The sequence below is a fragment of the Nerophis lumbriciformis genome, linkage group LG06 (genome assembly GCF_033978685.3).
Source record: "Nerophis lumbriciformis linkage group LG06, RoL_Nlum_v2.1, whole genome shotgun sequence".
In the NCBI taxonomy this organism is placed as follows: domain Eukaryota; kingdom Metazoa; phylum Chordata; class Actinopteri; order Syngnathiformes; family Syngnathidae; genus Nerophis; species Nerophis lumbriciformis.
The window spans coordinates 58,317,492-58,342,901 of record NC_084553.2 but is presented as its reverse complement, the minus strand read 5'-3'; the positions used below and the strand labels follow the sequence as shown (position 1 = coordinate 58,342,901).

At 37.3% G+C, this 25,410-nt stretch overlaps 1 protein-coding gene across 1 annotated transcript in view; it reads left to right on the top strand.

Moving 5' to 3' along the window:
- The first annotated feature begins 2,771 nt into the window (after positions 1–2,771).
- Positions 2,772–25,410, top strand: part of LOC133608924 (thrombospondin type-1 domain-containing protein 4-like) — a 75,516-nt gene continuing 52,877 nt past the window's right edge. Inside the window, exons 1-7 of the mRNA XM_061964578.1 lie at positions 2,772–3,176; positions 4,550–4,604; positions 4,674–4,743; positions 9,348–9,625; positions 17,042–17,363; positions 19,346–19,448; positions 20,444–20,583. Of these exons, the coding sequence (XP_061820562.1) occupies positions 4,576–4,604; positions 4,674–4,743; positions 9,348–9,625; positions 17,042–17,363; positions 19,346–19,448; positions 20,444–20,583 (942 nt within the window). The 5' untranslated portion in view covers positions 2,772–3,176; positions 4,550–4,575. The remainder of the gene's footprint in view (positions 3,177–4,549; positions 4,605–4,673; positions 4,744–9,347; positions 9,626–17,041; positions 17,364–19,345; positions 19,449–20,443; positions 20,584–25,410) is intronic.

The window sequence follows — 25,410 nt, the reverse complement described above, 5'->3', positions numbered from 1 at the left end:
TTGCAGCTCACTTTCCCGATAGAAGACACCAATGAAGACGTCACTTTATTTGCACTGGATTTCCATATCCTTCTGCACTTGTAGTAAAATAAATTCTCTATCGACACGCTACTTTGCTACACCTGGTTGTGCGTCCATTTCATCTCAGAACTGAATATATTTGCCAGGTTTACTCCTGAAACAACTGCAGAGAGTCCCAGGCATCTATTGAGGGTGAGACTGTTTATTTCTCTTTCCACAGATGATTTTTTTTATGTTCATAAGTTAGAGATTTTTTAAATATTTTTCCACAAATACAGTTTAATTTACAAAACTATTGTAAAATTACAACAAATAGAATTTGAGTAGCAGATGTCTATTTAATGTTATTTGTACCGAGTGCCTTTTTTAAAGACTTGTATTTTAAAGCTGTCTTCCAACAAATAATTGTTCATATGTAAATAGGAAATCCATCAAGTACGCAAGCTCCGAGGAGTTGCGTGAGCTCGTGCTGGGATATCCCTAAAGGCTACTTGATGCTTCACCAGGTTTGGACCATCTGCTGCTGCTCCCCTCATGCAAGCCATGCGTAAATAATTTGTGTTTTTAACCCCGCTTTAATGACACTGCACCACACCAACCTGGGAGTTTTTTTTTGTTGTCTTTTATCGATATATACACTGTATATCCTTTATTTTTGTAATACGTTTTAATTTGTTTTTATTATTATTATTATTATTTTTTTTTTTTAATACTGCTTATTTATTATCTTAAAATAAAAATGATGTCAGTTTTAGGTTGTATTCTAATATTTGGTTTTATTTGAAAATATATGACCTATATTTTTTAAATACATTTCAATTAGTTTTTATTTATTTTGTGCTATATAATTTCATAAATACTGATCATTTATTATATCATATTAAAAAGCAAGTCATTTTTGGTTTGTATTTTAATATTTTGTGTTTGTTTATTTATTATATACTTCCTATATATGTGTAATGCATTTTAAATAGTTGTGATTATTATTTTGGTATTTTTATTTATTTTATTATTACTGTTAGTTTATCCGTTAGTTTAATCAAGTCATTTTTGGTTTGTATTACAAAACATAGTCTTATTTTATTATATTTTTGCAATGTTTTGTAATTAATGTTTATTATTTATTTATCTATTTTATTAATACTGCTAATTTATTATTTTAAATTAAGAATTTAGTAATTTTTTGTTTGTATTTTAACATTTTATCTTATATATATTTCTCGTATTTATTTTGTTATTATTTAGTTTAGTATATTTTAGCAATACAGCTATTTTATTGTTTTTTATTAAAACAAATCATTTTTTGTTTGTAGTTTAGTATTTTGTTTTCTTTTAATACATGATTTTTCTATGTTTTTGTAATATATTTCAGTCAGTTTTTTTAATTATTTATTTAGTTTACATTTTATTATTACTGCTAATCTTTTTGTTTCAAATTATGAATGAAGTCAGTTTTGGGTTGCATTCTAATATTTGTTTTTAATTTGAAAATATATGGCCTATATTTTTTTAAATACATTTCAATGAGTTTTTTTTTTTGTTTTGTTTTTTTGTTATTTAATTTTATTAATACTGATAATGTATTATTTCAAATTAAAAAGCAAGTAATTTTTGGTTTGTATTTTACTATTTTGTGTTCTTTTATTATATACTTCCTATTTTTGTGTAATGCATTTAAAATAGTTTTGATTATTAATTTACTATTTTTGTTATTTATTATATTATTACTGTTGGTTAATCAAGTCATTTTTGCTTTGTATTACAAAACGTAGTCTTATTTTATTATATTTTTGCTATGTTTTTGTAATTAATTTCAATATTTTTTTTATTATTTATTTAGTATCTATTTTATTAATACTGCTAATTTATTATTTCAAATTAAGAATCTAGTCATTTTTGGTTTGTATTTTAATATATATTTCCCATATTTACTTTTTTTATTATTTATTTTAGTATATTTTAGCAGTACAGATATTCTATTATTTTGTAATCAAAACATTAAGTAATTTTTGGTTTGTAGTTTAGTATTTTGTTTTCTTTTAATATATGTTTTTTGTATATTTTTGTAATCCATTTGAGTTAGTTTTTTTTTTTATTATTTATTTAGTTTATAATTTATCATTACTGCTAATCTTTTTGTTTCAAATTAAGAATCAAGTCATTTTTGGTTTTTATTTTACTATTGTGTCACATTTTGATATGTATTTGCCATATTTTTTAAATGCATTGTCATTACAGTATTTTAGTAATACTGATACTTTATTATTTTGTATTAAAAATCAAGTACTTTGGTTTGTAGCCAATACTTAGTCCTATTTTAAGATATACTTCATATATTTTTCAAATACCAAATTCTTATTTATTTTGTTTTTTTTTTTAGTTTACGGTAATTAATACTGCCAATATATTATTTAAAAAAATAAATAAATCAAGTAATTTTTTTGTTTGTATTTTAATATTTTGTCGTTTATTATACCTATTTTAAAAATTGAATCAATGATCATTTATTTTAGTAATAATTATTTTGGTGACCAGTAATTTACAGTATGTTCCTATAGGAAATGAGTTATTGTTTGTGTCAGTATTTCATGTGGAGATGCCTCCGGTGGGTTCAAGCAGAACAATAACACTTCATTATTGATGCTTTAATTGGGGGATCATGTGTGACTGTGACGGACTAGTAAACACTGGGGTCAAAGGTTAAACCAGGTACTGTCAACCCCCCTCACCATCTTCCCTGCAGATGCACACAGGAAAATACTAACTTTCATGTTATTATCGATGCAAAGACAGTGTGGGTGTACCTAACAAAGTGGCCGATTAGTGCCCAGCTGCCTTTCACTTGCAACCAAAGCAACCTGCAGAGAATCTTCCTCCCCAGAAAGTTGCATTCCAGCAGGGGACGCACAAGAGTCTGCTTTTCTAACCGTGTGTCGCCTCTCTGCTGCAGTTCTCCTGTCATTCAGTCTGTTTGCGTCCAAAGCAGAAGCACTTTGGCGTCCCTCTGCCTTAGCGTTTGGAGCAAAAATGCTTGTTTTACTCGTCTGTGCAGGTGAACACACCTGGACTGAAAGTGGATCCACGTTTGGAACCTGTGCAGAGTAGAACATGTCCGGGGGAGTTTAGGAATACCTGCAGCAGGAACACACACGCAGGTAAGTCTTTATTATTATTATTACTACAATATCTAGCATTTGTGTAATGAACATGTCTTTTTACACACTTTTTACACTTACAAGACCAACAATGGGTGAAAGTTGCTGTTTAGTTCCTTTTCTTTTTTTTTGCTGTTTTCCAGCATGGGGCATATGGTGTCCCTCATTAGGAGCCAGGGGTTATAGGTCAACTCACATGGTCAAGTGGGGGAGATACCAAGAGTCTTTTTCCCTAAGAACCATCAAGAAAGTTTAACATTGGTAGTTGGCCTTAATATCATCTATCCATCCATCCATTTTCTACCGCTTGTCCTCGACTGAAATCAATGAGAAAATATGAAATCTAGTTAGAGCATACAAATAACGTTTTAAATTATTTACAACTGACCACAAAATGAATATACAGTAATAGTACATGTTTCCCCTTTTGAATATATCTATAGTTTGAATATACTCAATTTATTTACTATTATTACCATTTTTATTTATTTTTATGACAACCTGAATTATATTTAGGTTATTTACTATTATTACTATTTATTCATTTTTTCATAACAACATGAATTTGATTTAGTGAGAAGTTTACATAGTTATTTATGTCATACGTGTAATTTATAACATACATTTTGTGATATTGATATGTTATTTTATGTTTAGGGGTAGTCAAAATAAGCTGATTTGAATTTAAAAAAACACATTAACTATATATTACTTATTTATCATGTGTTTTTTTAAATGTACATTTAATATTATGTGCAATATTTTACACAAAATAATGTATATTACATACAAATTATTTAACGCCAAATCATTTAATTTATTTTAAATATTTAATGTGAAATAATGTGACAAATTATAACTTGTTTTCCTTTTTTTTTTTTTAACAACCTACATTTGATTTAGTGAGATATTTAAATTTTTGTCATAAATATACATTTATAATAGATATTTTGTGATATTAATACACTTTGTTTATGGTACTTAAAATTAAACATATTTAAATTTAACAAATTATTTATTACATATTTATTTTTTTATTAATATGTATATATAAAATATTTTTACCCCACATAGTAATTTATATTGCATAAAAATATTTTTTAAACAAAACAATTTAATTTATTTTATATTTGTAATGTGAATTATTCATAACAAATTTTCATTCCTTAAAGTTAAACATATATATTACTGAAACATTTTTGCAAAAACATTATTTAGGCAAAATTCCAAATATATCTATGGGGTTGCAATTTGTTGTGTTCATGTACTGTAGGATCTTGTAGCGTGTTCTTTTCCTGCATGAAGACACATTCAAAGTGCAACTTTGAAGGGTTTATTCTCTGAGCAAGTGTGTTTTTTTTCTCTCTCGCAAGTGTCCAATTGTAAACATCCATCAACAATGCCAGGAGTGTGCAGGTGCATCATCAGGTAATTCTGCACTTGAACGCAACACCATCAACGCCTTTTATGTGAAACTATGCAGGAATGTCTGTGCAGGAATTTGCCGTTTCTCCTGCTTCTTTGCTGGGAGCCTGTGAGGTGCCAGCGCACAACAGACCACAGGAAGGTGAGTAGCAGCACCCAAGTCCAAACACGCGTGATCTTCCATTCTCGTGTTGTCAGAGCCACCTTAAATACTTTTCTCCACGGTGTAATCGCATGCTTGGCACCGGCGTGACATCGTCTCCTTTTGTTAGCCAAATGCCTCAGAGTGGGAAAACTTCCTGCTTCCCGCTGAGTGAGGACAGCCAGTGGGAACGCTCCCAAAAAGGCACAGACAGCCTTTTGCCAGGTGCTAACGGGCTCTTGGGTTTGGGGGGGAGGAGGATGGGGGAAAGGGTCAGGAACAGTGTGCATCGAGTCAGCTGTCAACACACTTTTATGTCGTCACTTTGAGTCTTTTTTTCTTTTACTTCCTACCAGTGGAACTGAACAGGAAGTCGTCTTTGACACCTGGGTTTGAGACCTTTAGGTTCCTCTGCTTTGTGTGGCCCATACTAAGTCCCCAACCCAGGCTTTCACCACCGCTTGTTTCCCCTCGGGGTGACGGTCGGCTGGCAGCGCTTCATAACAGCAGTCGACCTCCAGGGTCCCAACTCCCCGTCCCTCTGTTGCGAGTTTGTCGTGATTAAATGTAACATGTTTATGTGTGCATTGCATGGAGGTTTTTTTCCCACTCCAAAATAGGCCCAGTCTAGATTGTATTTTTTTACTCATCTTCTTCTCCAGCGTTTAACCTTTTTCTTATCTTTTACGGGGCGCCATTGGCGACCCATCAGCGTTCCGTAACCCTGTACACTGTTTGTTTGTCTAATCTTGAACGGGTTTGTGCTGAAAACATAATTTCGTTGAACTTGTGCAATGACAATAAAGTCCTATCCTATCCTATCCTATCCCTTCTACACTAAGGTTATCCAGGGTAAAATCCCACCTAACCTTATCGTTGTCCACATACACTCAATGGTCGTCTAAGACCTCCCTCCCCCCCTCCGTCAGCTGGCGCAACGCGACCTTATACGCATGCACGGAAAATGCGCACGTCATAGTCACCTCCGGTGTTGCTTTGTGTGCAAGTTCTTAAATTTGACTTATCTGAACAATATCCAGTGTTGTGGTATTTCAAGTAACTGGAATCCAGTGTGCTGTGGGGCCCGATTGTAGTGAATCACACCTGAGCCATCATAAATTAATCAAATCTTTATTAGACACGTAAACAATGGGATAAAGAACATTTTACACACAGTCAAACTAGGGATCTAGATATCTGGTCAGGACAATTCTCACTCTTTTGCCTTCATTTTCATTGTCCATTCGTTTTTGGTGACTTTATATACTCTGGACCTAGACGTTGAGTCCGCGACATACATGGCGGACAATAACTGATACAGTCTGCTTTGCCAGTCCAAATGCATTCGCTTTTTTCCACAGTCTTCCCTCGTCGGCCAGGTAATACAAAGCACACGCTACCTTTTTTATCACATCCACAGGAGCCTCTCCTTCGATAAATGGACAAAGTTTTTGCTAAGTAGAATCACAACTGACCCGGACATTCGAAAGTTCTCTTGCCGTCTGAGAAGTGTTGTATCCCAAATAGCTGCAATCGCTTTCTCTTCAGGTATTCATGTGTGATTCCCACAAACGTCTATAGGTGTAGAGCAGGGGTGTCAAACTCAAATACAGACTGGGCCAAAAATTTTAAACTGAACAAAGCCGCGGGCCAAGGTTGAACAAATTAACCTTTTAATAGGGACCCAAACAAGTTTTGCATTGAATATTGAACAAGCAAGGCTTATATAACTTTATAGTGACATGCAAAATCGAGTTTCAAATAATAATAATAATTAAAAAATATCAATGGCATATCAAATACAATTTAAATAAAAATGTAATGCCTCTTTTCTATTTGCAGCCTTCTGACGTAAATATCAGCATGAACTTTTTCCACAGGCTAATAAATTTGAAAATAAAATAACAATGAATAAAACAACCATTCAGGACTTTAAACTGCTCAGTTTGCAACACACTGATCTAATCTGATGTGCCCAAGCATGCTAGTTCATTAATGTCGGGGCTCAGGCTTTGAGCTGAGGCAACCTTCATTATCGAACGAAGGTGTTCATCAGTCATTATGTCTCGTAGTACACCCGGACCACAGTCTTGGGGGCGTGCCTTAAAGGCACTACCTTTAATGTCCTCTACGAGCTGTTGTCACGTCCACTTTTCATCAATTCTAACAACGTGCCGGCCCAGTCACAAAATATGTGCGGCTCCTGCATGTACACACACGTAAATGCAACGCATACTTGATCCGCAGCGATACAGGTTACACTGAGAGTGCCCGTACAAACAACTTTAACTCTGTTAGAAATCTACGCCACACTGTGGATCCACACCAAACAAGAATGACAAACACATTTTGGGAGAACATCCGCACCGTAACACAACATAAACACAACAGAACAAATACATTTTCGGGAGGGGCACTGAAAGTTGGGAGTCTCCCGGGAGGGTTGGCAAGTATGAGAATTAGCGGTGAATGCGGTGTTACCGCGGCACCGCCGCTGTATATAATCGGCGGACCAGCTCTTGTGTTAATTTGATATTGCCTCAAGGGCCAAGTGAAATTACACGGCGGGCCAAATTTGGCCCGCGGGCCAGAGTTTGACACCCACGGTGTAGAGGAAGGGGAAACACGGGCATGTCTGGATGACTTGCCTCCATCTTTCTAGTCACTAGAAAGATAGAGGCGAGTAACTCGGCGGCAACCACAAGAATCTTGTGGTTGCCGCCGAGTTACCGAACGGGTTGTTATGAAGCTGGCTGTGGCGCGTTCTTTCTGATGTCACTTCCTGTGTGGGACGTGGTCTTTCTGGCGTCACTTCCTCTCCGAACCCACTTTGTAAACGATCGATGAGTCCATACAAAGCTAAGAGCCGGAGATTCAAGAAATACACGGCGCACTTACCCTTGTAAAATATTGTCCGAGGAGGGGCACCTTAAACGATGGTTTAGTGTGGCTGAAACGGGGCTTAGGCAAAATAATTATTCGTTTAAGGGGTTATCCGGCTTAGTGTAGACATAGCCCAGGGGTCGGCAACCTTTACCAGTCAAAGAGCCATTTTGACCAGTTTCACAAAGTATAGAAAACAATGGGAGCCTTTACATATTTTTGAAATTTTAAATGAAATAACACTGTATAAAAAGTGTTTTATTTGCTTTGTATAAACCAGGGGTCTCAGACACGCTGCCCACACCTTTATGTGGAATTTGAAAGCTGGTGCGGCACGCGGGTTTTAAATGAAAGGCTTAGCGTCATGCGCGCTGTGATGGTACAGCATATAGTACCCACTACAGCCAGCGTGCCTGATCAAACACCCTTTATATGGGGCTTCCGCTTGCTCACGTAGGTGACAGCAAGGCATACTTGCTCAACAACCACACAGGTTACACTGACGGTGGCGGTATAAAAAAAAAACAAAAAAAAACTTTAACACTCTTACTAATAATGCGCCACACTGTGAACCCACACCAAACAAGAATGACAAACAAATTTCGGGAGAACATCTGCACCGTAACACAACATAAACACAACAGGACAAATACCCAGAATCCCATGCAGCCCTAACTCTTCCGGGATACATTATACACCCCGCCCACCTCAACCGACGCACAGAGAGGGGGGGGGGGTTGATGTGTGGGGAGCAGGGTTGGGGTGGGGGCGGGGTTTGGTGGTAGCAGGGGTGTATAATGTAGCCCGGAAGAGTCAGGGCTGCATGGGATTCTGGGTGTTTGTTCTGTTGTGTTTATGTTGTGTTAAGGTGCAGATGTTCTCCCGAAATGTGTTTGTCATTCTTGTTTGGTTTTGGTTCAAAGTGTGGCGCATTATTAGTAAGAGTGTTAAAGTTGTTTTATATGACCACCGTCAGTGTAACCTGTGTGGCTGTTGACCAAGTATTCCTTGCTGTCACGTACGTGTGCAAGCAGAAAATGTATATTGTATAACAAGTGTTGGGCTGGCACGCTGTTAATACAGATTGTAGAGGGCGCCAAGTGTCCTTATTATAACCGTAAGGGTGAATATCGGTGAATATTAATCCCGGGCGTTTTCTGCGAGAGGCACTAAAATCAGGAAGTCTCACGGGAAAATTGTGGGGTTCAGCAAGTGAGCTGCTGAGCCGCATCAGAGTGGTCAAAGAGCCGCATGCGGCTCCGGAGCCGCGGGTTGCCGACCCCTGACATAGCCTAACAGAGCTATCAATCAATCAATCAATGTTTATTTATATAGCCCTAAATCACAAGTGTCTCAAAGGGCTGCACAAGCCACAACGACATCCTCGGTTCAGATCCCACATAAGAGCTACCGGCGCCCCCTGGGGTTGACTGGAGACAAGCGTCTTGTCTTTCAGAATTGGCATCCACAAGAAATCCAAACCTCCTGGGCTTCATTGAAAGGAGACTATACTGGAGTTAAGCAGCTCCACAATTAAAGTCGCCATAGTCCAACACAAAGTAGACCAAATGTCTTTGGCAAGGTCTCACAGAAGGACAGGGGCCAGGAAGAAGCAGAAGGGCTGCAGGCCAACACTTAAAAACCTGGACAGGAACTCTTCTTGCTGGCACGTTGATGAAGTGAGATCACTTTCTGACTTCTAAGGCATCTCATTGTTGCAGGTCCCTCAGAGGGCAGCACAGGACTTTAGAGCAGACCTTGGAGGACCTCAGGGTTCCTGGGGGACCTGGGGGTCCTGGTCGGCCTGCTCCCTGACCTGTGGAAGTGGCGTGCAGGAGAGGAGTAGACCCTGCCTGCGGGTCTACATGCCAAGAGTACCCCCCTTACAGCAAGGAGTTGTCATCTCAGCCCTGAAGCCTTCAGTTTCTGTGTACCGAGACACCGGGAAATCGTCTGAGGGCGACGGTCACGAAATTGCGACACCACCTGGTGGGCACAGGTAATGTGACAGTTTATTGTTTTTTTTGAGACTTTGATGAGACCATCAGGAAACTTAAAATGCACTGTGTGTGTTTTTTATAGACCTCAAATGTAATTTAACCATCAGTGAACTTAATGAACCACAATTCAGGGTCTTGAACAAACCTCACCTTGCACTTTTTCAAAAACCTCAAAGACAGTTTCGAGTGGTAGACGAACCTAAGGTATAACTTGTTTTCAGAAAAATCGACAATTTTCATCTTCAACAAACTTAACTGAGCAGTGTACATCAAAGACGGTTTAAAGTTGTAGCTCAGGGGTGTCAAACTCATTTTAGCTGAGGGGCCACATGGAGGAAAATCTGTGCACACGCGGGCCGGACTATTAGAATCATGGCATTAAAACTTTGGTCAAAAATAGAACACATTCTGAAAATATTACAAAAAAAATATAGAAAAAAATACCGGCAGCGGTAAAGTTTAGATCCATGAAGGAAAGAAGAAAGTGAATGAATGTTTAGAACTGAATACAATCACATTTGCATAAAAATGTGCTTTCTTTTGTATTCTTTTTTTTAATGAATCAAGTAAGGTTTATGACAACCTTTTTCCAAAACACAATATAGAATGTGAATACAACAGGATAATGCATACATTTATCATTTGTTTTCAAAACATTTACAAAAAAGTGGGACCCCAAAAATTTACTGTGGGAGCCCATTTTTATGACTTGATGGGGTCCCTGGGACCCCATTTTGAAAATTCCTAGCTCCAACGCTGATAGAGTATTGGTGCGTGCAAAACAGCAGCATGCGGCTGTGACCTGCGGGCCGGTTCTAATACTAATCAAATATCATAGATAATTCGGCCTGCGGGCCTTGACTTATATATATTAACCCAATGAGTGGCGCATGTTTTTGTAAACCAATTCATCCATCCATTCGTCTTCTTCCGCTTATCTGAGGTCGGGTCGCGGGGGCAGCAGCCTAAGCAGGGAAGCCCAGACTTCCCTCTCCCCGGCTATTTCGTCCAGCTCTTCCCGGGGGATCTCGAGGCCTTCCCAGGCCAGCCGGGAGCATAGTCTTCCCAACGTGTTCTGGGTCTTCCCCGTGGCCTCCTACTGGTCAGACGTGCCCTAAACACCTCCCTAGGGAGGCGTTCGGTTGGCATCCCGACCAAATGCCCAAACCACCTCATCTGGCTCCTCTCGATGTGGAGGAGCAGCGGCTTTACTTTGAGCTCCTCCCGGATAACAGAGCTTCTCACCCTATCTCTAAGGGAGAGCCCCGCCACCCGGTGGAAGAAACTCATTTTGGTCGCTTGTACCCGTGATCTTGTCCTTTTGGTCATAACCCAAAGCTCATGACCATAGGTGAGGATGGGAACGTAGATCACCGGTAAATTGAGAGCTTTGCCTTCCGGCTCAGCTCCTTCACCACAACGGATCGATACAGCATCCGCATTACTGAAGACGCCACACTGATCCGCCTGTCAATCTCACATGCCACTCTTCCCTCACTCGTGAATAAGACTGAGGTACTTGAACTCTTCCACATGGGGAAGGGTCTCCTCCCCAACCCGGAGATGGCACCCCACCCTTTTCCGGGTTAGAACCATGGACTCGGACTTGGAGGTGCTGATTCTCATCCCAGTCGCTTCACACTCGGCTGCGAACCGATCCAGTGAGAGCTGAAGATCCTGGCCAGATGAAGCCATCAGGACCACATCATCTGCGAAAAGCTGAGACCTAATCCTGCAGCCACCAAACCGGATTCCCTCAACGCCCTGACTGTGCTTAGAAATTCTGTCCATTAAAGTTATGAACAGAATCGGTGACAAAGGGCATCCTTGGCGGAGTCCAACCCTCCAAATCTTGGCTTCATACTGACCTATTTCAAGCTTCCACAGTCATTGAAAGCATATCTGCAAGGTTAACTAATTACCATTGATTAAACATTAAATTCTCTCCTACTTTATGTGGTATGGGGCTAAAGTCCTTAGTCATGGTGCTGTTGTACGCTTAAAATTGTTATGTTTGGCTCACATCCCTTTGGCACATTTTGTGGGCACTCTTGATCTAGAGCATGGGTGTCAAACTCTGGGCCAGAGTTTGACACTCAACATAAACACAACAGAACAAATGTGGGGACTGACAAATGCTGCAGCCACCACTACACCATCAAGGAATCAGAAACAAACAAATTACACTTTGCTTTTAATTCGTAATGGGGTTTTTTCTCCACAAAATACAGCAGCATGTGTGCTGACTAGTTGGGTCTGAAAGTCTGCCTGACCCCCCTGCCTTCTTCTTTCTGTGTAAATCTTAAAAAGATGGCAGTCAAAGTTATTGGCTTGTGCTTGGCAGCATTGAGATCCACTTCCTATTGCCTTTGAACAAATAACTCTTGACAGCTCAGCTACAGGGGAGGGGGGAATAGACTCTGTTGAGACAAGTGATTCTACGATCCCACAGTGTTGCTCACTAGGTCTAGTTTGGGTTTGAGCGTCTTAAGAGTTCTTTCATTCCAAGAACTGACATTTGTTGAACCCCCTTTTGGTTGTGTGTGCTTTGGAAGAAGTGCGAGCATGTAAACTTTAAATGCAAATATCAAAGTTGTATACCGTATTTTTCGGACTATAAGTCACAGTTTTTTTCATAGTTTGGCCGGCGATGCGACTTATACTCAGGAGCGACTTATGTGTGAAATTATGAACACATTACCGTAAAATATCAAATAATATTATTTATCTCATTCACGTAAGAGACTAGACGTATAAGATTTCATTAGATTTAGCGATTAGGAGTGACAGATTGTTTGGTAAACGTATAGCATGTTCTATATGTTATAGTTATTTGAATGACTCTTACCATAATATGTTACGTTAACATACCAGGCATGTTATCAGTTGGTTATTTATGCCTCATATAACGTACACTTATTCAGCCTGTTGTTCACTATTTTTTTATTTATTTTAAATTGCCTTTCAAATGTCTATTCTTGGTGTTGGGTTTTATCAAATAAATTTCCCCCAAAAATGCGACTTATACTCCAGTGCGACTTATACTCTAAAAATACGGTAATCGTTAGACAAATGTTTTATAGACAATTAGATACTAAGTCCCAGAGATGCCAATACACAGACTTTTTGCTTGATAGCGGCTCAGTTTAGCTCAAATGTCAGTAGGAATGTCCTAATTCAGGGGTCGGCAACCCGCAGCTCTAGAGCCGCTCTTTAGCGCCGCTCTAGTGGCTCTCTGGAGCTTTTTAAAAAAATGTATGAAAAATGGAAAAAGATGAGGGGGAAAAAAATCTATTTTTGTTTTAATATGGTTTCTGTAGGAGGACAAACATGACACAAACCTCCCTAATTGTTACAAAGCACACTGTTTATATTAAACATGCTTCACTGATTCGAGTATTTGGCGAGCGCCGTTTTGTCCTACTAATTTTGGCGGTCCTTGAACTCACCGTATAGTTTGTTTACATGTATAACTTTCTCCTACTTTCGAGGACGTGTTTTATGCCACTTCTTTTTCTGTCTCATTTTGTCCACCAAACTTTTAAGGTTGTGCATGAAAGGTGAGTTTTGTTGATGTTATTGACTTGTGTGGAGTGCTAATCAGACATATTTGGTCACTGCATGACTGCGAGCTAATCGATGCTAACATGCTATTTAGGCTAGCTATATGTACATATTGCATCATTATGCCTCATTTGTAGCTATATTTGAGGTCATTTAGTTTCCTTTAAGTCATCTTAATTCCATGACACACTATCTGTATGTAATATGGCTTTTAATTTTTTGCGGCTCCAGACAGATTTGTTTTTGTATTTTTGGTCCAATATGGCTCTTTCAACATTTTGGGTTGCCGACCCCTGTCCTAATCTGATATCAATAATCTGATTTTAATATTGGATATCAGATATAAGCGCTCCGATACAGTTTACTTGTGCAAAGCTGGACAGCCAGTTAACATCTAAATGTTCTCCAATAAACACACGTAGTTGGTATTTTCTTCTATTTTAGTCTATTTACAAAAGGTAAACATGGTAGGCTCTAGGGCAGGGGTGTCAAACTCAAATACAGAGTGGGCCAAAATTTAAAAGTGAACAAAGCAGCGGGCCAAGGTTGACCAAATTAACCTTTTAATAGGGACTCAAACACATTTTTGCATTGAATATTGAACAAGCAAGGCTTATATAACTTTATAGTGACATGCAAAATCGAGTTTCAAATAATAATAATTAAAAAGTATCAATGGCATATCAAATAAAATTTAAATAAAAATGGAATGCCTCTTTTCTATTTGCAGTCTTCTGAGGTAAATATCAAAATGAACTTTTTCCACAGGCTAATAATACATTTGAAAATAAAATAACAATAATGAATGAATCAAACATTCAAGCCTCGAAGTAGCAAGAGAAAGTGCATGGGGGGTTGAGGTGGGCGGGGTTTGGTGGTGGTGGGGGGTGGGGTGTATATTGTAGTGTCCCGGAAGAGTTAGTGCTGCAAGGGGTTCTGGGTATTTGTTCTGTTGTGTTTATGTTGTGTTATGGTGCGGATGTTCTCCCGAAATGTGTTTGTCATTCTTGTTTGGTGTGGGTTCACAGTGTGGAGCATATTTGTAACAGTGTTAAAGTTGTTTATATGGCCACCCTCAGTGTGACCTGTATGGCTGTTGACCAAGAATGCTTTTCATTCACTCGTGTGTGTGTAAAAGCCGCATATATTAAATGAATGGGCCGGCACGCTGATTGTATGGAGGAAAAGCGGACGTGACGACAGGTTGTAGAGAATACTAAAGGCAGTGCCTTTAAGGCACGCCCCCAATAATGTTGTCTGGGTGGAAATCGGGAGAAATTCAGGAGAATGGTTACCCCGGGAGATTTTCGGGAGGGGCACTGAACTTCGGGAGTCTCCCGGGAAAAATTGGGAGGGTTGGCAAGTATGAGAATTTGAGAGTTTGACACCCATGCTCTAGGGTACTGGGAGCTCGCAGCTACACAACAGATAAGCACACAAGCTAGACATACATTGCAAAAAGTGCACTTTTCTTGGTAGAAAAAAAAGAGACCTTTTGGCTCAATATGTTGAAAAATATTCTTACATTAAGTAAATGCTAGTGCCATTATCTTGACATAATGATATGCACTCGGCATCATGATTTTTTTTTTCATGCTTAAAGTAAGAAATTATTACTTTAAAAAAGTAGTTTTATACTTGTGAGTGTTGATGACACAGCTTTGCATCAGTTGATATTCTAGTTTCAAGCAGGTTTTACTCAATATAGGTCATCAAATCTCAGCAACAAGCTGTAATATCTTACTGAGATCATTTAGGACCAAAACCCTTAAAACAAGTAAAACACTCTAACATAAAATATGCTTAGTGAGAAGAATTATCTTATCAGACAGAAAATAAGCAAATATCACCCTTATTTGCGATATTTAATCTTACTTAGATTTCAGTTTTTGCAGTGAACAATGAATTGAACAATGTTGCAGTCTAAAACACCACATTTGTTTTCTGTTTTTAAGTAACTTCTGCAAAAAAACTTGTCAAAGATCACCTCTATGACAGCACTCTAGTGTTTTTAAGAATCTGTCGCAAAAATGTGAGCCTCTCACACATGTTTTTGAACTGAAATTGCGGGCTGCCAGTTGAATTGGGCTATACGAATGATGAAAAGGAGAGGACCTAAAATGGAACCTTGAGGAACACCACTAGTATAATTATAGAAGTTAACGACATGACTACTGCACACTAAAAAATGTTGGGTTAAAAAATAACCCGATTTTAATCCAACCGCTGGTTCAGAAAAGGACGAACCCCTTATTTGAGTTATTTTAACTCAACATTTTGGGTTAATTTTTTCAACCCAACTTTTGTGTTGAATTATTTAACCAAAAAGTTGACTTATGATAACTTAATGTTGGGTTATTCCCAACCAAACTATTGGGTTGAATTTTTTTAACCCAAAAATTGAGTTATGCTAACTAGATTTTGGTTGATTCATAACCCAACTATTGGGTTGAATTTATTTAACACAAAAGCTGAGTTATGCTCAATACAATGTTGGGTTATTCCAAACCCAACTATTGGGTTGCGCAATTTAGCGCTCCTTGACCCAATAGTTGGTTAAAAATGATACAGTTTACTGCTGGTTTGTCCTACTCCTTCCCAATTACTGATCAAAATTATTTTTTTTCCATTAAAATATACTCAAAAGCAAGATATAAGTGACTTTTTTTTTTTTTAAAGAATTGCCGTGTATGGTCACAGTAGTTCTATACAGCATGCTTAAAAATGTTCATGTACATAAGATGTGTGATTGTAAATAATGTTAATGAGATGAATCCTTAATAAAATTCCCTTCAAGAAAAAAGTACTTTTAAAAAAAAAAAAAAGCCTTTTACCCAAAAATGCATTACTCATTGAAAAACAACCCAACAATGGTTCATAGTTTTAAAAACCCAGACATTTAGTTCAAATAATACCCGTATAACCCCAAAAATGGATTGCTCTTCATAAAAAGATAGAAGTTTAAGTGTTGAAAAAAAAAAAAATTGGAATAAAATATTGCATACTTTGTGTTTTTGCCATTAAAAATGGGGTTTTCTCTAATAAAAAGGACATAAAACATACACAAAAATAACTTTATATCCTTTTAAGTGATGAAAAAAATAAAAACCTTATGCGGTAAAACTTGAATATTTTGTGTTTTTGCCATTAAAAATCAGGGTTTTCTTTAACAAAAAATGCATAAAACATAAAAAAAACCTTCATATCGTTTTTAGTGTTGAAAAATATAAAAACATTTCGGGGTAAATATTGTATATTGTGTGTTTTTACCATTAAAAAACAGGGTTTTCTTAAAAAAACAAAACATAAAACATATAAATAGATAAATCAATAAATAACTTATACATCGATTTCAGTGGTAAAAAAAACTAAAACTTTTTGGGGAAAATATTGCATATTTTGTGATTTTGCCATCAAAAACAGTGTTTTTTTTATTTTTATTTTATTTATTTATTTATTTTTTAAGAAAGAGGGCATAAAACATAGAAACAAAATTACTTTATATCGACAGATCTGAAGTTGAGCCAGGTATTTATGTTGAAAAAAAATAATTGTATATGACTTATTTTATGACCAAAACTTAAGGGGAGCTCGAAAAGCAATTACAAAATAAAAAAAATAAAAAAAATAAAATATTTATATATATATATATGTATATATATATATTGGATTTGAAAATTTTAAAAATATCAAAATTGCTCCCGCATGCTTTGATTTTGTAGTGCGTGGCCCTGGGAGGAAAAAGTAGGACACCCCTGCTCTATAAGAACTCGGGGGCCAGTATGGCTTACACCAACAAATCTAAATGACCCAAAATATCAAAATAAAAGCATGTTTGTTTGTTTCTACAGGACGATTAATCCCATCCTCCCAGGCAGGTACGGCTATGGAAAACCTCCTTTGGAGTCCGATACGGGCCACCCGGCTTCTGGAGGTGTCCAACACTCCAACAGGCACAGACGCTCCACTTCTTCCCAACGTTTTGGTCTCGGATCGCACCATCACCTCCACAGCCGAGCCCAAACGCAGCCCATGTGGGCGCCGCTCTACCAGCAGGGCTCGGCCAGACACGGTCCTGGACCCCAGCAGCAGAACACGGAGAGGCCGTACGACCCCCTGCCTACCTCTTGGTGTACGGGGGAGCACGCCCACCACAGGCTCTGCAGCAGTAACGTATGCATTTTTATTAAAACATATTTAATGTTACATATTCTGAGAACTAGCGTCCTCTCTAGTGGACATTTGTGTGTTGCATAACATACAAGAGGAGGCTCCAGCAGTGTCTACTTTACTGAACGCATCATGATGCATTCAAAGAGCATCAGCGTCTCTGTGTATTGTCACCAGTGTAAAGTGGATCACAGTGCAGGCTTGTTTAGATCTTAGCAGTTCCTCAGAGTTCTCAGGAACCAACCCTGGACTGAAAAAAATAGTAATGTCAACTTCCTGTCGTTACAAAACTCCGTTTTCCTGCTTGATTAATTACGTTTTTAAAAAAAAATCTTGTCCTCACCAACCTTTGGGAGAAAACACACACATCCTGGGTGTGTTTAAGGTCATGTTAGGGTGAAGGAGAGATGTTTGCATTAGACCCCCCCACTTGTTTCATTTATAAACACATCTTTCCATAATATTGAAAATAGAAATGATCTGTTCCAGTGTCAAAATTTGTACACAATAACATCTTTATTAAAGGGGAACTACACTTATTTTTGGAATTTTGGCTATCGTTCACAATCAGTATGAGAGAAAAAAACACATGTCTTTTTTTTTTTAGGATTCTAAAGATGATAAAAAAACGATTGCAAGATGCGGCTAATCAGAGTAGCTGTTATAACCTTCAAAGTCCTCTAAAACAACTTCCAAACCCTGCATCAACATGTTGTATAAACACTGCAAGTCTATATATAATGTAGTAACAGACACGTTCATAACAATACGTAATATGTTCAATATTTACCGTATTTTGATCATTTTTATGCATTAACGGAACTCCTTTCGCATTTATTTCCGTTTCCATAGCAACGCACTTTCGACTTCCGGCGACAAATGTGTGTTCCTACTTCCAGAAACAATCGGGTGTGTTGTAATCATGGCAGACTTGGCATCAGACAATGAAGATGACTATTTTTTTGGACAGAAGAGGATTCACAATCTCATGTTTTTGAAGCTGAATATACGGAGGATGAACGTCTGAGCATGAAGCGCAGACGGACCATTAAAACATGTTTGATAGCCATAAAAGTACAAGAAAAAAAGTTTTAAAACACCATTCAAACATGTTTAAGCGGTGCGTCTTCAATGTCATACTAAAACATTTTGACAGATTTTTGATTGCCGTGTGTAATGATCTTTATTTTCAATGGCACATTTAAAGTTTTGGTGTTGTTTACTGCCATCATGGCACTCAGCATCAAGGGTTGGAATTGGGGGTTGAATCACCAAAAATGATTCTTGGAATTGGGGGTTAAATCACCAAAAATGATTCCCGGGCGCGGCCACCGTTGCTGCCCACTGCTCCCCTCACCTCCCAGGGGGTGAACAAGGGTGATGGGTCAAATGCAGAGAATAATTTCACCACACCTAGTGAGTGTGTGACAATCATTGGTACTTTAACTTTTTATTGCGGTCTACACGTATCTCTTCTGTGTGACTACCATCTACTGGTCACACTTACCATTACACCATGTACCAAATAAAATAGCTTCGAGGTCGGTAAGCACAACTATTTTTGAGAAAATGAAAGGATTTTAAGTGCGCCTTATAGTCCGAAAAATACAGTAGTCCAAATGACAAACGTCTCGTTACAAAGTGAAAACAACAACTGGGGTGTGATGATATTTTTTATTTGCATGTCAGCAAATAAATGAATGGATGTTTCTTTGCTTTATTCTTGTAAAGTTGCTCCTTCCGTCTCCTAATTTGACTCGTTTTGCTTGTAGTTTAAAGTACTTTTTTATAAAAATAACAATTTCCTTTTGGCATGTGAGTTTTTGATGGTCATGTTTTTGCGACACTGTGACTTTAATAGCAATTCTGTCTCCATTTTCTCCTGATTATAGCAACTTTTCATTTTCCTTGCAATATTGTGATGTTTTAGCTGTCATTCCATATTTTGAGAAGGTGGCGCTCTAACGTCGATTGTTCATTTCCAGGCCTGTGCTGCATCCAGCAAACACATCCGAGCAGTGCAGTGTTCCACCTTCAACAAGCAGCCTTTTATGGGCAGGCTCTACGACTGGGAGCCTTTTAATGAAGGTGAGCATCATTTATCATTAAAGTCTCAACATTGGTGATTAAATAAATATTAATACTAAAGTCCGCTGGTTTGCAGGTCGCAATTAATCACTTCCACCTGACCTTTAACCTCCTATGATCTATTGTGTTGTTCTTGGCAGTGATGGATGTTTATTTATTCAAACTCACTGACCTTTTCTGTCTTTCTTATAACAAAGCAAAACTTTATTTACAGCATGTTTTAGCACACCTTACTTTAACGCTTTAATTTCCATTACTGCTCCTTCATTTTGGCTTTTGTCTATTGTCATATGCATGCATTTTTTTCCCAGTTTTAAATGTGACTAAAACACTGTGCATGCGCTTCTACTCCAGGCCAACAGGTGGAGGCAAAACACTTCAATTGTTTGAAATACTTAAAAAAAAACAGCAAAAAAAATATATATACATATCCTGTTACCTTTATTGTCTGCTGACTCTTGCTTTTTCACAAGTTAGAATGCATACAAAAAGAAACAGGGTTAGGTTTGGGTTAGAGTTCTTGTCTTGTATAAGGATTGTATATGATTGGAAAATTGATTTAAAAAAAACGTGCAGTTCCCCTTCAAGACCTTTTAAAATTAGTTTTCAACATGATGGGAGCCCTTTCGAAATGAAATAACACCCTTTAGTCAATTTTACACACTTTTAGTCCAATATAGTAATGCTGCCTGAGGCTTAGCCATTATTGTTATTATCAGTGTGTAATGCAAACCTGAACAAAATACATCATTATTATTTGATTTATTTGATCCAAGCAACCTAATTATTGAAATTACTTTTATTTATAAATTACACATTCAAATGCTTGAGGCCCCGAAATATTAGGTACAAGTATAGTTACTGATGTGTTTCCATCCCAGAGGTCGAAAGCTTCATTGTGACATGATCCTATTCTTCCTCGTGTTATTCTTTTCTTTCCTTTCAACCAACGACTAAACCTTGAGTCGTCTATGTTTTGTTAATCTGCTTTTTAGTCGGCGGCGGTCAGCACTGCCAGCTCAACTGTCGAGCGGCGGGCTTCAGGTTCTACGTGCGGCTGTCTGACAAGGTGATTGACGGGACGCCCTGCGGACTCAATGACTCTTCTTCTGTCTGTGTGGAGGGACAATGCATGGTAGGACCACACTTAATTTAACTTTCTTACCCCCACTATCTGTTTATTCATAATATACTACGTGTGTGTCTACGTATAAACACATATATATATATATATATATATATATATATATATATGTATATATATATATATATATATATATATATATATATATATATATATATATATATACATATATATACGCTAGGTTAGGAAAAAACATAAGAGGCTATATCATCCCTACAAGCCTGTTTTGCAGGTTTCCCTGGATTTTATATTTATGCTCGTATATATTTATATATCTCTATATTTACACAACAATATATATATGTATATATATATATATATATATATATATATATATATATATATATATATATATACAGAGGCTATATCATCCCTACAAGCCTGTTTCACAGGTTTCCCTGCTCGTCAGGGGGTTTTATATTTATGTATGTATATATTTATATATCTATATATTTACACAGTATATATATATATATATGTATTATATATATATGTGTATGTATGTATATATATCTATATATATATATATCTATATATATATATCTATATCTATATATATATATCTATATATATATATATATATTTACGTTAGGTCAGGAAAAAACACTGAGGCTATATCATCCCTACAAGCCTGTTTCGCAGGTTTCCCTGATTTTATATTTATGTATGTATATACTTATATAGCTATATATTTACACAGTATATATATATATATAGCTATATATATATTTATATATATATATATATATATATATATATATATATATATATATATATATATATATATATATATATATATGTGTACAGGTAAAAGCCAGTAAATTAGAATATTTTGAAAAACTTGATTTATTTCAGTAATTGCATTCAAAAGGTGTAACTTGTACATTATATTTATTAATTGCACACAGACTGATGCATTCAAATGTTTATTTCATTTAATTTTGATGATTTGAAGTGGCAACAAATGAAAATCCAAAATTCCGTGTGTCACAAAATTAGAATATTACTTAAGGCTAATACAAAAAAGGGATTTTTAGAAATGTTGGCCAACTAAAAAGTATGAAAATGAAAAATATGAGCATGTACAATACTCAATACTTGGTTGGAGCTCCTTTTGCCTCAATTACTGCGTTAATGCGGCGTGGCATGGAGTCGATGAGTTTCTGGCACTGCTCAGGTGTTATGAGAGCCCAGGTTGCTCTGATAGTGGCCTTCAACTCTTCTGCGTTTTTGGGTCTGGCATTCTGCATCTTCCTTTTCACAATACCCCACAGATTTTCTATGGGGCTAAGGTCAGGGGAGTTGGCGGGCCAATTTAGAACAGAAATACCATGGTCCGTAAACCAGGCACGGGTAGATTTTGCGCTGTGTGCAGGCGCCAAGTCCTGTTGGAACTTGAAATCTCCATCTCCATAGAGCAGGTCAGCAGCAGGAAGCATGAAGTGCTCTAAAACTTGCTGGTAGACGGCTGCGTTGACCCTGGATCTCAGGAAACAGAGTGGACCGACACCAGCAGATGACATGGCACCCCAAACCATCACTGATGGTGGAAACTTTACACTAGACTTCAGGCAACGTGGATCCTGTGCCTCTCCTGTCTTCCTCCAGACTCTGGGACCTCGATTTCCAAAGGAAATGCAAAATTTGCTTTCGTCAGAAAACATAACTTTGGACCACTCAGCAGCAGTCCAGCTGGTGTCGGTCCACTCTGTTTCCTGAGATCCAGGGTCAACGCAGCCGTCTACCAGCAAGTTTTAGAGCACTTCATGCTTCCTGCTGCTGACCTGCTCTATGGAGATGGAGATTTCAAGTTCCAACAGGACTTGGCGCCTGCACACAGCGCAAAATCTACCCGTGCCTGGTTTACGGACCATGGTATTTCTGTTCTAAATTGGCCCGCCAACTCCCCTGACCTTAGCCCCATAGAAAATCTGTGGGGTATTGTGAAAAGGAAGATGCAGAATGCCAGACCCAAAAACGCAGAAGAGTTGAAGGCCACTATCAGAGCAACCTGGGCTCTCATAACACCTGAGCAGTGCCAGAAACTCATCGACTCCATGCCACGCCGCATTAACGCAGTAATTGAGGCAAAAGGAGCTCCAACCAAGTATTGAGTATTGTACATGCTCATATTTTTCATTTTCATACTTTTTAGTTGGCCAACATTTCTAAAAATCCCTTTTTTGTATCAGCCTTAAGTAATATTCTAATTTTGTGACACACGGAATTTTGGATTTTCATTTGTTGCCACTTCAAATCATCAAAATTAAATGAAATAAACATTTGAATGCATCAGTCTGTGTGCAATGAATAAATATAATGTACAAGTTACACCTTTTGAATGCAATTACTGAAATAAATCAAGTTTTTCAAAATATTCTAATTTACTGGCTTTTACCTGTATATATATAGCTATATATATATATATATATATATATATATATATAAATGTATATATATAGCTATATATATAGCTATATATATATATATATATATATATATATATATATATATAGCTATATATATATATATATATATATATATATATATATATATATAGCTATATATATATATATATATATATATATATATATATATATATATATATATATAAATATGTATGTATATATATATACCTACATATATATGTATGCATATATAGTATATATATATATATATATATATATATATATATATATATATATATATCCATCCATCCATTTTCTACCGCTTATTCCCTTTTGGGGTCGCGGGGGGCGCTGGAGCCTATCTCAGCTACAATCGGGCGGAAGGCGGGGTACACCCTGGACAAGTCGCCACCTCATCGCAGGGCCAACACAGATAGACAGACAACATTCACACTCACATCCACACACTCGGGCCAATTTAGTGTTGCCAATCAACCTATCCCCAGGTGCATGTCTTTGGAGGTGGGAGGAAGCCGGAGTACCCGGAGGGAACCCACGCAGTCACGGGGAGAACATGCAAACTCCACACAGAAAGATCCCGAGCCCGGGATTGAACCCAAGACTACTCAGGACCTTCGTATTGTGAGGCAGACGCACTAACCCTCTGCCACCGTGAAGCCCTATATATATATATATATATATATATATATATATATATATATATATATATATATATACATGTGTGTATGTATATATGTATGTATATATGTGTATTGTGTACATATATACAGTATGTATATATATGTATAATTGAACTAAGACTCATGGACAGAAGGGGGCAGCAGAAGGTTATAGTGGGCAACGAGCAAGGAAAGAAAAGAGGTTGAGGTCTTCAAGGAGTTGGATCAAATGAGAACTTCTGGGATGTCCATATTTGTACTTTAAACCTTTTTTTTTATCCAAGTGGCAAAAAAACCCCCACCTGTCGGATTAAGACTAACAAGTTCCCACTGAGTCAGCGCGAACAAAGGCGGCTCACATTTCTGTCCGTCCAAAACGGCGCGTTCACTTCCTGCAGTTTCCTACACACTCCTTTTTATTCGCAAAAACTAAGGTGACACTTTTGTCTTCATCGCCTTTCCCAGGCGAATAATATCTCACTAATCCACTAAGTTCTTGTCGTTTTGCACTGATAAGCTTCTTAAAAGCGCTTTTGGCGGGAGAACAAAACAAAACAGATTGTCTGTAAGGTTGGGAGGTTGTCAAATTCTTCTTGACTTGGTTCAGTTCCCTTTGCCTTAAAAGGTGGCAAAAGTACATTGGGACGGTACAAAAACCAAGCCCCCTGGAATGCATCATTCAAAACAAACTAAAAAACAACAGATTCCTGTATTTACTTCAGGCAGGGTTTATCCAACAGGAGACTGAGGGCCGGAAGAAAACGGGACTCTGCTGCAAAGTGGAGACTATGCAGTATTAATACTAAAGCTAACGTAACATGCGTGTATAATTTTCTGATTTCTGGTTGTAATTTCCTGAAATTCTCCAATGGAAGTCACAAATAAAGAATTAATACCAATACTAGTACTAATATGATTATGAAAACTACTCCTCCTCCTACTACTACTACTAAAAATATCATCTTGTTGTACCTGTTTTTGAATATTTAGAGCCGGAGTTAGTCAAACACACAATCAGGAGCATATGGTGCAGTTTTACTTACTAATTTGTGTTTTATATGTAATGCAGAGAATTAATGTGTGTTGTGGTGGGAAAAGCTGGCTAATGCTAATCTTTTAATGAGCCTCTGCGACACAAAGATTTACGATTCTATGAACTCTGCCTAGCAATAAGTGACACAAAGGGGAAAGTATATTCAAGCAATTATTTTTGATTGATGTGTGTTCATACAATAATATACCGTAAAATAATGCCTCTGCTCACTTAGCTGTTGTGAGAAAGAAAAACATATATATATTGTTTCTGTCTCTAATCAGTGCTGAGTCAAAAGACAGTATCAACATCTGTGGCTGTAAACAACCTCCTAATGTATTTTTATTTTTTATTTTTTATATTTAACTCAACAAGATGGCAGTAGCTGCATAGGAAGTATCAAGTGTCGGGGAATGTCATTTCTGGTGGCCAATGAAAGTAACTAAAGTTGTTACAGCACAAAATGCACAGTGTTGACTTGTATGACCCAATCCAAACAACCTTATCGAGTCTTGGTGGAGAAAAAAAAAACCTCAAGCAGCGCAAAAATTTGACAAACATGACCACTCATAACACAACCTGCTCATTACACTTTGTGGATATTATAAAAAAAATGTCCGTTCAGCATACATTTTTTTTAAATCAAAATGACACCCATTTCTATTACAAAGGATGATGGGAAAAATGCAAAACTTCT